Source organism: Leptodactylus fuscus, chromosome 7 (genome assembly GCF_031893055.1).
Source record: "Leptodactylus fuscus isolate aLepFus1 chromosome 7, aLepFus1.hap2, whole genome shotgun sequence".
In the NCBI taxonomy this organism is placed as follows: domain Eukaryota; kingdom Metazoa; phylum Chordata; class Amphibia; order Anura; family Leptodactylidae; genus Leptodactylus; species Leptodactylus fuscus.
This window is the reverse complement of record NC_134271.1, coordinates 59,811,052-59,824,965: the sequence shown is the minus strand read 5'-3', so window position 1 is coordinate 59,824,965 and position 13,914 is coordinate 59,811,052. Positions and strand designations below refer to the sequence as shown.

The 13,914-nt window shown below is 41.6% G+C and overlaps 1 protein-coding gene across 1 annotated transcript; it reads right to left on the bottom strand.

Moving 5' to 3' along the window:
* Positions 1–323: 323 nt before the first annotated feature.
* On the bottom strand, positions 324–13,109 carry DRC4 (dynein regulatory complex subunit 4). Its single transcript, XM_075281972.1, has 11 exons — positions 13,001–13,109; positions 11,810–11,911; positions 9,820–10,017; positions 4,852–5,058; positions 4,621–4,675; positions 3,968–4,173; positions 2,977–3,144; positions 1,941–2,027; positions 1,223–1,432; positions 1,064–1,129; positions 324–611 (listed from the first exon to the last, which is right to left on the bottom strand). Exons 1-11 carry the CDS (start codon positions 13,001–13,003, stop codon positions 462–464), a joined length of 1,452 nt encoding a protein of 483 aa, XP_075138073.1. The 5' UTR covers positions 13,004–13,109; the 3' UTR covers positions 324–461.
* Between the last annotated feature and the right edge of the window lie 805 nt (positions 13,110–13,914).

The following is a 13,914-nucleotide window of genomic DNA, read 5'->3' as shown; positions in this document are numbered from 1 at the left end:
CAATACATCATCCTGTGTAAAGGGATGTGCTGCTGACAATCAATGCAGATCAATGGGGGAGGGGGGGGGGGGGTGATCACCTCCCAATTCACTTAGCATTGGCCTGTGTAATAGGCCAATGCAAATAAGCACCATTCTGAGTGTATAAAGCCAATTGACGCTCATTCTAGGCCTGTATCAACAGGTCGCATAGGGCCTTAAGTCATTGAGAACAAATTACTTAGGACAAAGGACATACCTGTGGCTACTTTCTAGAAATAAATGCACAGCACTGTTTTGTTTTTGTTTTTTTTGTAATATCTTATAGAATATGAAGTCTTTACACTGTAAGAAAGATTGAGATTTTGTTTAAAAAATAAATACACTCTGTAACTTCCATGTGCAAATGTGTATCAGCTAGGACAGTGCCGATCAGATGATTCATTGGTTTGTTTTTTTCCAGTGGATAGGCCTGTATAGTTTTAAGTGCTGGCTGCTACCAGGCCTGCTGGCCCTTGCCCAAAGGTCTGCCCAGGTACCAGGCTCTCCAGAGGTTTAAATCCCAACTCTTCAATAGGGATTCCAAAGGCCCTCATCTTGGCTTCATATGTCCGGAGCAGGTCATTGTGTGCCTGAAAATGTGATGCAAAGGAAAGATTTAAGAAAACTGAAAACATTTTATGTATAGATATTTTGACACAGTACAGTACATAGGACCAACACTTCAATCAGGAATGTGAAGTCAGACATTCCGATGCGGATCCCACACATTGGCCGCCGTCTACCATACTTTTTATATTCATATTTCTGTTGTACTGTCAAATCTGAGCTAATAGATGCAATTTGGCTCACTAAGGCCCAATGCACTTTGACCAGAATTCTGTCCGGAGACCTGGATACCCAGGAGATAGTGATCTATGACACTAGGAGTCCCTGTCTCCTTGAGGCTCTGCAGTCCTATACTATATATAGTACGGGACTGTAAAGTTGTGGTAGACCATAGGGAGTCTGGGTGTCAACAGTAAGTTAGGGGATGAGTGTGTATACTTGCTTTAACAGTTTTCCTACTGTTATCAATCCTTACCTTGCATACTCTGGCCAGTTCATACTGCAAGTCTTTAATGGTGTTATTCTTGGTGTCCAATACATCCTGTGTGAAACAAAGTATAAAAATAATGTTAACTCAAACATAAGAAAAATACTAAAGGTTTATTCTTCACATTTCTGAACAAATGTCTCATACCTCAAGCTTGCGAGTAACAGTACTCAAAGAGACAGGGTCCAAGTTAGATGCTGCAAGCACCTCATTGAGTTGTGCTTCCTTCTTCTCTAGAGTGTCTCCCAGAGCTTGTAACTTCCTTTCCAGTAGTAGATTCTTAAAGCCGTTCTTTTGTTGAACTTCCTGAATTGCTGCTGTAAACTTATTGTATAGCTCATCTCGTTCGCTCTGGATCTATAAAGTATGAATGATCAAAATGAACAAATGAAGCACTAAGATGATGAAAAATTGCAAGAGCATACTTATTGAGATCTTAACAAAGATCATGTGATCTGAGGACGAGCTAGAGAAAAAAAATTTCAATTGTGTCAATCAGTGGAACAGCGTCTATTAAAGAATGCAAAGAGCTGCAGTCGGTGGAAATGGTGACAGGTCCTCTTTATAAGAAAGAATAGTCTTATATATAGATTTAGCCAGCTTACAGATATACTGACCATATCTGAGCTAACATGGGTGACAAAAAGTAGCTCCTAGCTTGTATATGACGTTATTATTGATGACTTACGCTTAGGACAGGTCAGCAATATAAGATGGGACATTAGGCGATCTCATATTGATGGGCTATCCTAATTATAGCTCAAAATGATCAATAGTGAGGTATATGACAGTTCTCACAAACATATGATGGCAGACTACCATTAACATTTCTTGGCTCAGGAGCTCACATTCATCCAATACGCACCTTTTGGAACCTTTGTACTAATACTTCATGCTCCCATTTCAGATCATTTAGCTCTTTCTCTGTTGATTTCAGACGTGATTTTGTACTCTGTAGAAAAGTGCAAGACAATTATTATAATCATTTATTTATGAGCTGTCACCATACTGAACAGAGATGCTTATATGGGGGACAAGAACAGAAATGGATATACAGTGATTAAGGCCTCACTGCTCCCATACATGTATACAGATATATTAATGTATAATTTCTGTAAGGTGAAGAATGTAGTTGGCCAGGTAGAACACTGTACAGATTACAAGGGATGTGCAGTAAAACGGTTAAGTTCAGCTCTTATTTTGCCTCTTTGTATTTTGAAGCCTTAGGTGATTCTACACCTGAAACCTGCAGAAATATCAATTGATTAAAATATATTGGTATGCAGGAGACTGTTGACTGTTTCACATCAGTGTGTGTCTGCTGTCCCACAGACAAATGTAGGCTACTGTAAATGGCAGTAGACATTATGTTGATAACATGCAGTACACAAATTATACTACACCCCACATAATACTGCAATTACATTTTCAACTAATATCTGAAGAAATACTGTTGGTTTAGCTTTATCCCGAGGTTCTCTCTCTAGATAACTGCCCAATTTACCGCCCCCTAAAACTGGCCCTGGTAAATTATGCTCCACTGCTTTAACCACTATAGACTATGAGAAGCAGCGATTTACTAAAATTGTATCTGTGTATACCATCATGAAAACTGTGTGAGACTGAAAAAAAATTAATGTATCATAATAAACCCTGAAAATCCATTAAACATAAACTGCATTGGAAGTAGACAGATGACCATAGCACAGCATGTACTAACAGTGGGATTTCCTCCAATCCAGGCACCCTATTGGGACAATCACAAGGATATTAAGCTGCTGAATATATGGACATAAATTCAGAGGGATTGCAGCGTGAAATGATGTAACCAAGTGAGAAGACAAGAAAAAACACATTAGAGCTGCACAGTCACAGTGAATAACATAGGTGGAAACACCTACGGCTAGAGCAGTCTTGTCCTTTTCATAATTTGATAGCTGTCTCTGTAGTTCGGCTACCTCCTCGCGGGCCTTCTGTAGGGGCTCAGTGAGACGGCGGTTTTGTAGCTGGAGGTCTGCCATCTCTTTCTCTAACCGGTCTTCTTTTTTTCGCATCTCTTCCATCTGCTCCTTTAATGTGGGTCATATAAAAGGCTTTTACAATGGAATCATTTCACTACAATGCAAAAATGCCAAGCAACAAGCTAAAACTATGAAGTATAAATAGTGGAAAACTCTTTTTTAAGGTGTGACATCATCTATGTCGAAACCTGAAGTACAAATCAAAAATATCTGCACTATCCCTAGGGGTAATGCAGCCTGAAGCATTTATCACACCAGAAAGGTGATAAAGTTAGATGAATGGGAGTCATTCATCTGGGCCCTGGTCCCTCAATCCCCCAGATGAGGAACTGTGGCCAGGAAGACTTTTGAACCAAAAAGCGGCCAGGTATACAACCTGCTGCTCCATTGAAGATGGATAGTTCTGATGTACTAGGCTGCTTCTGTCAGAGCCACAGTGGAAGATTTTTCATTGGCTTTACAGCAGAAATCAGGTGCATTAACCACCAGTATTAATAAATTCCCCCTAGACTTTGAATGGAGCAGCTGGACACCTGTTCAACCAACACTCCTTACCAAATTTTGCCTAGCTACTAAGGGAAATGGGGAATCAATATGGCAGATTAGTGGACCCAGTGGGCAGACCTTCACCTATCTAGCACATGTCAACAATTAAGTGGATAGGTGATAAATAATTTAGGCTGAAATTGTCCTTGAAACGCTAGTTAACCCATTACCTGAAGCTATGGTGTCCTTGTGGTGAGAACAAGCAAGCTGAGATCTACAAGTCTGTTCTTTTTAGGACATTATCCTGGAAAATTGACATTTATATAGTTCTACTACGGTATATGTCAGTCTCCTACTACTATGGAGGCTTCCTTGCTTTAGATACCTTAAGTGAGTTAATTAGAGCCAGGTTATTGAGAGTGATGTCATTGTAATAGTTCTTGATGTCACTGAAAGCCTTCTCATGGTTCTTCATCAGAGTGTTGATTTGTCCATTCTTCCTCTCCTCAACCTCATGAATTTCAGTCTTTCTACGGAGCTCAAGCTCATCTCGCAGCACGCTCATCTTCTTATCGTATTTGCATTCAATTTCTGCATGTGAGAAAGGTCACAGCTACAATACTTCAACAGTGAAGATTGATCAATAAGTGGTTTGTAAAGGAAGCGATCTGAAAATATTAGATAAATCCTTCATAAATCAGTTATTTTTTTTTTACCGATGCTGCTGCGTACTTTCCACTGTGTCCATTGCACACTGCCCTACTCATAGTGGCACCTGTCCTGAGGATAGGTCATCAACAAGAGACCATGGGGAGTATAACACTCATAAACATAACGCTGTGAACTTGCCACTGTTTATGTTGCACGCCATTTTACTCACAGCAGCCATGCAATGTAATTACAGGCTCAGTTTATTCACTTCCAACACTTGCAACAAGGCTGTAATTACATTGCACGGTTACTCTGGATCAGACAGCATGCAATGGAGTGGTCCCAGTTGCACTGAAGGGGACACATACTTTAACAGCCACAGCTGACCTTTTACTTGTCTCTCGAAATCATTCCTCTGGCGTGTAACCTCCTCATCTTGTTTCTAAAATAAACACATAAAAATATATAAAAAGAGACAGTTATAACAGGGATTATGGAATTGTAACTAGGGGAATTTAAACATTGTACGTCTAGGGCTACATTCACATTTGTATTGGAGATCTCAATGTACATGCATTACCTTTACATTCCAATATATTGTTTTACTTATTTTCTCACCATTTTGAGGTTCTTCACCACCATCTCATTGGCCAGCTCCTGCTCCTTGATCTCTACCCGCAGACCTCGCATATCTTTGTGCAGCAGGCTTTCCTGTGTGTGATGCTCTTTCTGTGCCAACTTCATTGTGACGCTACCCTCTGCTTTCAGCTCTGAGATGTTGTTCTGATGCTCATATAGCAGATGTTTTACTTTTTGCTTGTATACCTGAACCAAGGAAATGAAAAATTGAGGTGATAAGATAAGATAATCCTTTAATAGTCCCACAGTGGGGAAATTTCAGTATGTTACAGCAGCATAGTAATACAGGTACAGGATAATACACAGTAATATATTACGGAAGTAGACACACATAAGCTGAGAAGAGAAGATATACTAGGAGTCCATAGCAGCTAAGGAACGGAAGAGAAAGAAGGAAGACTTCATGGTCATCGTCATAATCATTAGTTCTCTGTGCGGAGTGATCTTCACTTGGTCTGATGTAGATTATACAGCCTGGTCGCGGTTGGAAGGAAGGACTTGCGATAGCGCTCCTTCTCACACTTGGGGTGAAGCAGACGGTCACTTACAGTGCTGCCAAGTGCCATCAAGGTCTCATACATGGGGTGGGATTTGTTCTCCCGCATGGAGGTCACCACGGACAGTATCCTGCTGTCACCCACCACCTGTACTGGGTCCAAAGGGCTCCCCAAGAGGAAAAGGGGACCAAAGGTCCATTGAGGGAGAACCGCGCACACTGGTATGTTTAAGAAGATGGTAAACCAGGGTCCAATCACATAGGGTTTATTGGGTAGTTAAAAATACAGCATATAGCACAACGCGTTTCGGGCCTTACACTGGCCCTTTCTCAAGTGCAAAAAACGAGAGCAGGTCCCGTCAGGTCAGGGCTCCCCAAGACAGAGCTGGCCCTCCTGATCAGCCTGTCAAGTCTATTTCTGTCCCTGGTTGATATACTGCTCCCCCAGCAGGCCACACCGAAAAAGATGGCTGAAGCAACCACAGAGTTGAAAAAGGCCCTAAGAAGTTTCCCCTGGACTCCGAAGGCCCTCAGCCTCCTGAGCAGGTAGAGTCTGCTGTGGCCCTTTCTATGCAGTGCCTCCAGGTGATCAGCCCAGTCTAGTTTATTGTTGAGGAGCACACCCAGATACTTATATGTCCTGACTATCTCAATACATGTCCCTTGGATCTCCACCAGAAGAAGGTGGATGATGGCGTCATCTATCCCAATGCCCGGCCGATAGGCAAACTGGAGGGGGTCCAGAGCGCAGCACACTAGAGGGCATAGGTGTGTCAGGAACACCATTGGACAACCATTGCCCCAAGTACAAAATCAGGCTTAGATTAGTTGTCACTGTAACCAGTACTGCTTGCCATTAGACACATGTCTGTCAAAAATCTGTTGAGTATTCTAACAGTTAAAGAGGACATTTCACCACCTCCACCAATTCATGTATTTAGCATATGTTAATAGGTGCTTTTCCAATGATTTCAGCACAGTTGGAATTTTTTCTCTAGCCCCCATCATTCCTAAGTAAAAAGCACAGTTTTGATGCCTGACGTGCTATTTAAGCTCCGTAGTGTCAAAAGGGCATTGTCAGGGAGGAGGGGGCGTGACTCAGAGTTCCAATCAGAAGCAGCCAGTGTCAGAGATCAAAATCACACCCCTTGCCTGCTCCTGCTTGACACCGCCCACATGACAGTACAGCACCTAAATAATATATGAGGCACCAAAACTAACAGCAGTGATTGCTCAGGAATGGTTGGGGCTAGAGAATACAATTCCATCTATGTCGTAATCAGTGGGATAGCGCCTATTATTTGATGTAAAGAGTTGGACTTATTGGCGGCCATGAAAGGTCCTCTTTAAGCTGCAGTCCTATCATGTAAGAGTGCAGCTAGTTTACATACATCAGATTTTGGTGCAGTATCTTGTTTTAGGCCGGACTTCCCAGAATGTATATTACCAAAGTAAACTATAGGCAAACCTTGCTCTAGCAGTGACTATCGAAAGCTTTAAACTGTGAAGTGTGCAGCAGTGTGAATCCAGCTCTGGAGCACAATACATACCAGTTAAGTAGCAGATGGGAGTTTTATGTTTTCAGATACAATGAAAAGAATTTAGATCTTTATGAGGAGTTTGGTCAAGAATAATGTCCTGAGGGAGGAAGAGATTATGATAAATGACGTGCTGGCTTTATGGGCATAGGATTAGATGCTGCCTCAGGGAAGTTTTCTAGAAAATGCTGACTTAATGGCAAAGGACTCTTTGTCCCTGCTGTTTCCCAAGACCCAGCACAATCATCAGCAAGGTAAGCAGTGTAACATCTTTGTATGATATGGCCTTTGCTTTAGGCAGCAATTGAGATATTATAAAACATAGCCAGCAGAATTGGAAGACTTTTATAGGCCCAGACCTTGAACGACAAGAGAAACAAGGATATGCCAGTATTTATCTGCCACAATTATTATTCATCACAATATCTACCTGAAGATGCAACGAATGAAGGCCATCATTCATTGCAATATCTGACACAGTACTGTGCACGAGTTAATGCAGAGAAACCTCTCTAGAAGACCACTCTTTTGAGGCTGATTTGTTTCAGTGACCAATTTTTCTCCCTTTATATGCAATGAAAGATGGGACCATCTTGAACAAGGAAATGTGCAAATCACCAGGGAGAAAGAAAGATTTGGGTCTCCCTATGGTTATGTATGTAGGTTAGGGTGACTGGTTCTTGGTAATATGCAGAAACATAAAATTCATGATTTTTGGCTCTTTCATCATTTAAAGGGGTTGTCTCATCACAAGGATCCTATCTACACTGGCAGGAGCGATGCTGCTATTCCGGAGGGGGGGGGCGACTGGTCTCACTGTCTACGAGTGTGCACGCAGGGCCAGCGGCATCTCGCCACTGGCTTTGCATATGTAACCCCGCCCACCAATGACGCAACAAAGCCGGAAGACAGAAGATTTTACAGCAACGAAGACTGGTGAGTATGCGACGTGGGAATACCTCTTTAAGGGTTTGTAAGGACTGTACCTGCTTGCTGACTCTATTAGGACTAGTTCACACAGGGACATGGAGGAGGATTTTGACAGTGGAATCCACGTCATAATCCACCTCCATACAATGTTAGTCTATGTAGACTGCTAGCAGATTTTTCTGCTACCAGAGAAAAAGAAGCGACACGACCTTTCTTCAGGCGTTTTCCGCCTGACGAAAGCAATAGAAGTGAATGGGAAGTGTTTTTACCTCGCGTTTTTTTGCGAAAAAAGTATTGCGGGTTTTTTTTACAAAAAAACATGCAGGAAAAAACGCAACACATTTTTTGTGGCCTGTTCTCTTAAAGGATGGGAAAATGGCCTGGAAGCGGTTTTTACAAAAAAAAAAAATGCTCCACAAAAAGTGTGCCACGGTGCCAAAATAAGCCACACGTTATTTACGTGTGAACTAAGCCTTAGACACTTTCACAGAAAAAGTATAGACAATGTAGGTTAAAGGACTACATCAATAAACGATCACTTTTCTGTGCAAATTTGGGTGGCTGGTTCAAAGAGGTTTCACTATGATGTATTTATGTCAATTAACATTAATCCTTTTCCTTCAAAACAGTATCAGTTCTTCTCGGTATACTTGCACACAGTAGGGAGGATGTTCAAAAAACCTTGGAGAACTAACCACAGATTTTCTGGGGATGTAGGCTTGCTCAAACCCCTACTGTCTCTTCATGTAATCCCAGACAGACTCAATGATGTCAGGGATGTTCAAGGGTTATGTCATCACCTCCAGAACTCCTCCACCAACAGGTGGTCACACCAAATATTGGATTTAGATTTCTCTTTGGTTCATTTTGTTAATTGGCACCCCTGAGTTCTTAGAGAATCATACACAGTGACAGACAGACTCTTATCTTATTTAAAATTTCAGTAATGTCTGTTCTAAAGGAATGGAGAATATGCGGTGCTAATATTCAAAATGGTACAGAGAAAATGCAACCATTTTTGGGAGACCGCTCTTGCTCTTGTAGTTCAATACAGGAGCCTACTGCGCAGGCATCGGAAGTTGGACCGTGTCAGAAGACAGAAGAGGCGGGGCTGCAGCTGAAGATGGAGGCGGCGCTGGAAAAAGCTCTCAGGGCAGCAGTGGGGACGTGCTCATCGCCGTTTGAGCGCTGGGGCCCGCCCTCATTGCTGCGGAGAAGTCATTTGCATACCGGTTAAAACCGGTATTTCTATGGAACGGCGGGCCGGAGACCACGTCTAAAGGTAAGAGACAAATAGCCTTTCTTAAGGTTATTCCGACGTGGTAATTAGAAAAAATGTTAGTTTAGTGGTAGAATCCCTTTAACCTCTGTCATGGGAAAATTATTTCAAGAGTGTCTAAGAAATGCTACTTTGGAGTATCTCAGTTAAAATAAACTGATAACACAGTATCAGTATAGGTATATGAGGGATGGGTACTGTCAGACTAATTTGATCAGCTTTTATGAGGTAGTCACTCGTAGACTGGACCTAGTTAATTCCATGGATGTAGTATATCTGGATTTTTCAAAGGCGTTTGATATAGTACCAATTGAAAGGTTGGTATATAAAATGAGAATATTGGGATTAAGGGAAAGTATTTTAACTGGGTGACAAATAGGACACAGATGGTGGTTGTTAAAGGGGAGTTATCCAGGATTTTTTTTTTTTTTTTTGTTAACCTTCCCTGGCTTAACATAAAAACATTTTTTTATCCTGGGCAACCTCTTAAATGCTACATACTCTGAATGGGTTACATTCATCAGTTGGGTACCACAGGGGGTCAGTACAAGTTCCTTTTATTTTTAATACATTTAGTAATGACCTAGTAGAAGATTTACAGAGTAGAATCTTAATTTTTGCAGATGATACTAAGGCCTGTAAAGTAGTCATAATAGAACATATAGTAAGAGGTTCTTTAACTCCCTAGTCACTCATGCTCATACCTTGATTTCCACCTGATGTCTCTCCTCTGCCTCCTCCATCTCACGGTCCTTGTTACGGAGTTCAGATTTCTTCTCCTCCAGCTGTCGACGGGTGATCTCCCAGAAAGTGTGGATCTTATCTCGTTCTAGCTGGAAGTAGTTTCTCTCCTCTCGTTCTCGGTCCAGCTCTTCTCGCAGACGCACTATGTGCTCCTCCAGCTAAGGAAAAACACCATAAGGGTGGGTTTACATGATGTTTTTGGAGTCCAGTTTGAGGCCTTTTCTCAAAATCTGGTTTAAAAAACACCCCATATTGCCTCCCATTGTTTTCAACATTTCATTCTTCAGCGTGCTGAAAAAAATAGAAGTGCCCTAATCTATCTCACCGTGGCTTCAACGTCGGAATCTACACTGATGTTATGGCTCAATTAAAGAGACTGAACAATGTGTGCAAACCTGCAACAATATTTGTTAAATTTTCCAAGATGTATTCTGCAGAAAGTGCAACGTGAACTTCTAAAATATTAACTACTAGCTGGTACCCGCGACTTCGTCTGCGGTGATTGTAGAAGTATGTAAATACAGGCGCGGGTAAGGTTTTCGTACTGTGTATAAGGTATGGGATATGAAATGTAACTTTGTATCTTGTTTTTGCTGTAATTCAGAGAATACGTGAGACTTTTGTGTTGAAGCTAATTTGTATTTCAGCTGCTATACGGTGTTGTGAGAAACTGTACATAGTGTCTTTGGGACAGAGGTATTTGAAGTTAATATATTTCGATATACGACATTGTATGCTTTGTTATTTTCTTTTTTTTTTTTTTTTTTAATGTAGATTGTGAGCCCCACATAGGGCTCACAATGTACATTTTTCCCTATCAGTATGTCTTTGGAATAGGGGATGGAAATCCATGCAAACACGGGGAGAACATACAAACTCCTTGCAGATGGTTTAATGCCCTTGGCGGGATGATTTGTTATTTTCTGCCAGTAGTGTGTTGACATTTTTTTGTTTGTAAAAGTCGCCATATTCTGACAGCAGTCACTTTTTTATTTGTCTGTGTCGGGGGATGTGTTTTTTTTGCGGGGCCGGGTGTAGTTTGTAGTTGTTGCATTTTCGGGAAATGCTATTGGTTTGATCACTTTTGATTGATATTTGTATGATAATGAAAATGGTGAAAAAACGGCGTTTTTGGAATTTTCAGTATGTTTGCCGCTACGGCGTTACGCGTCCAGGCAAAATATTTGTCTAGCTTTGTAGAGCGGGCGATTTCGGACACAGGGATACCTAACATGTATGTGTTTCACAGTATTTAACTACTTTTATATGTGTTCTAGGGAAAGGGGGGTGATTTGAATTTGTAATACTTTTTATTTTTCATTTTATTTTTTTTTCCCTTTTTTTTTGTTTTTGCATTTATTAGACTGCCTAGGGGTATTGACATGGGTGGGCGGTGTCGCGGATTGTCAGAGCGATGGGGGTTGGCAAACATGGCTGCTCCGGAGCGTTAAAGAGAACCTCCTGGAGTATCATTAAGGTGAGGGGCAAAGTGGTAAAGTATATGTATATGAGATTGTGTGGGGGTTAGGGGCGAGGCTGCAGAGGGCAATATGAATTTTGGGACTTGCTATGGTCCAAAGTGTGTGAGATTGCAGAGATGGTGGTGTGAGTTTGGGTTTTGTGGGGGTCCTGGCACAAACGTATGTGCGCTATTGTGACGAAAAGTAGCCTATTGCGCAATCGAGTGTAGTAACTATGTTTGTGGAAACTTTCAGCCAAATCGGTCGAGCGGGTTTTGCGTGATTGAGGAACAAACATCCGAACATCCAAACACACAAACACACAAACCCACAAACTTTCACATTTATAATATTAATAGGATATACCACATGTACATATTATACAAGAACAAAATGATATTACAACTACACCGCAAAGGCCCCACTAATAAAATGGAAGAAAGTGAATTGCCCTAAAATCAAGAAATATCTGTCTCATTCTATGTTTAACCTGTTCCTTGCTCATTTCTTCCGTGGCCAGTCCATCCACCACTCCAGGGCTTTTCTTCCCCTTGGCAGACTTTTTCTTGGGTGAAGCTTTCTTTTTGGGTGGCTGAAAATCAAAGTACAGCATGTCACATTCAGTCCATATCACTGCAGAGCATCTATATAAGTAGACTTGCTTCATTGAAATCTTTGCTATTTCTATGCTAAGAAGTGATTCACAGCTATATCTGTATGCAGTCATAGAGGGAGACTTTTAAAAAAAAAAAAAAAAAAAAACCTGTAATTTTATTGATTATGTAGTATTATATACAATAACAAAGAAAAATAATGACACAACATGCAGCAAAATAGCACAACAGCGCTAAATAAATACATGAGCACAATTATAACAACAAACGGGAGGTAGGGGAGACTTTCAATCACTGATAGGATCGCCTTCTTGTCTTTTCAACATAGAAAAAGCAAAGATTTCATAGGATAAGTGACTAGGTATACTAAATATTTCCCCTATATATTAGCGCAGCTCCTTCTGTTCTATAGCTTGATGTCTGCAGGTTGGGCATGTGATGGATTCTCTTTATAGTGTACCACCAGTAGTGATGTCCTGTCTCATCTGACATCAGAGGGCTGAAGAGACACTGCAGTACACTGGGTGGCTATGACACATACCCTATACTCTCCGAATAGTGTAGTGTTGTAAGAGCACCTATACCTCCCACATTGCAAAGACATACATTAGACTGAAGTCAATACAGTAAAATATCATTAATCCAGCATCTAGGGTCAGATAGACATCACATTATTAGACTTTATGGATGTCCATAAATTCTCAGCTACGAATATAACATTATATAAGATCTACATTAGACTGCATTGTCCGGGATATTAGATTAATCGCACTCTCTATTTCTCGACATCTTTTATTCACCACCATTACGCTAGTGGCCATATATATTGCGGTTCTCCTGAAAAGTCTGTTAGATTTACTAATACGGCATAATGACAATATCATATCATTACATTATCTGCTCCTGGGAAAGCTGGATGACATGTCTACTCTCATGGTCATGTAGAAGCGTTTTCACCCCAGGTTCTAGGACTACTATAGGGTCAGTGTGAGGATATAAGCAGTATAAAGCTTGTAGCCCCCATTTATAGGAAGGGGCACTGTACTCAGCCCTGAGCCCCTACTCACCATTTTGGTCCCTGTTTCCTTCCCTTGGATACACAGTAACACAGTCGCCTGGCAACAGAGTCTCGCGATACTTTTCCTTAGCACTTCCGGTTTCTCAGTGGTTGTTGTGGAGACTTTGCTCACAGTAGCCGGGCCCGAAGGAGGGGGCGTGGCCTGGAGCTAATCGTAGCTACACCAGGGTCGGCCTGTAGATGGCAGCACTGCAGCGTCACTGCTCGCTCATAATACAGAATGTGCTACATTACATTGTACAAGAGCTTCCTAAACTTACTCACCTGTTACCTCCTACCCCAGTGGTGCACATTGTTCTTTGTTTACATGGCTGCAGTCATGATGTCCCCATCTACCCAAGTGACCACTGCAGCCTATGACTGGTCTCCGCGGTCTTGTGACACCTGCAGTCGCCATGTTTGCTGACACCGACATCACTGCAGCCAGATAAAGATTGACAGGTATGGAGGGAGACTGCTAGAGTGGCAGCGCTAGATCAGCGAGCGATGTAACGTGTGCGTGTAGGTTCATTCGTGTTTTATACCATTCCCTCCCTCTGGTCAATATTATTAGGAAAATCAGAAAATCCCTTTAAGGCTAAGGCGTAGCAAGTTACAACCAAAAAGCGCAGTGGAAAAGACTGCGGCGGAAACACATGGTGATTCTTTTCCACAGAACTTTTCAGAGAGCTTTTTTGTCCTTATACAAATACGGAAAACGACAGCATTTCCATAGGTATTACTGACAAAAATACAATATTTTTTGAAATTGCAGAATTTCCACTGCGGATATTTTTTGCAATGTGCGGATGGGATTAGTCAGAATGTCATCTACTTTGCCGGTACTGTAAAATGCTGCAGTTTTCAAAGCGGCACTTCCGCCACGCCATTGTGGCATTTACGCAATGTGAGGCCCTAGCCTCA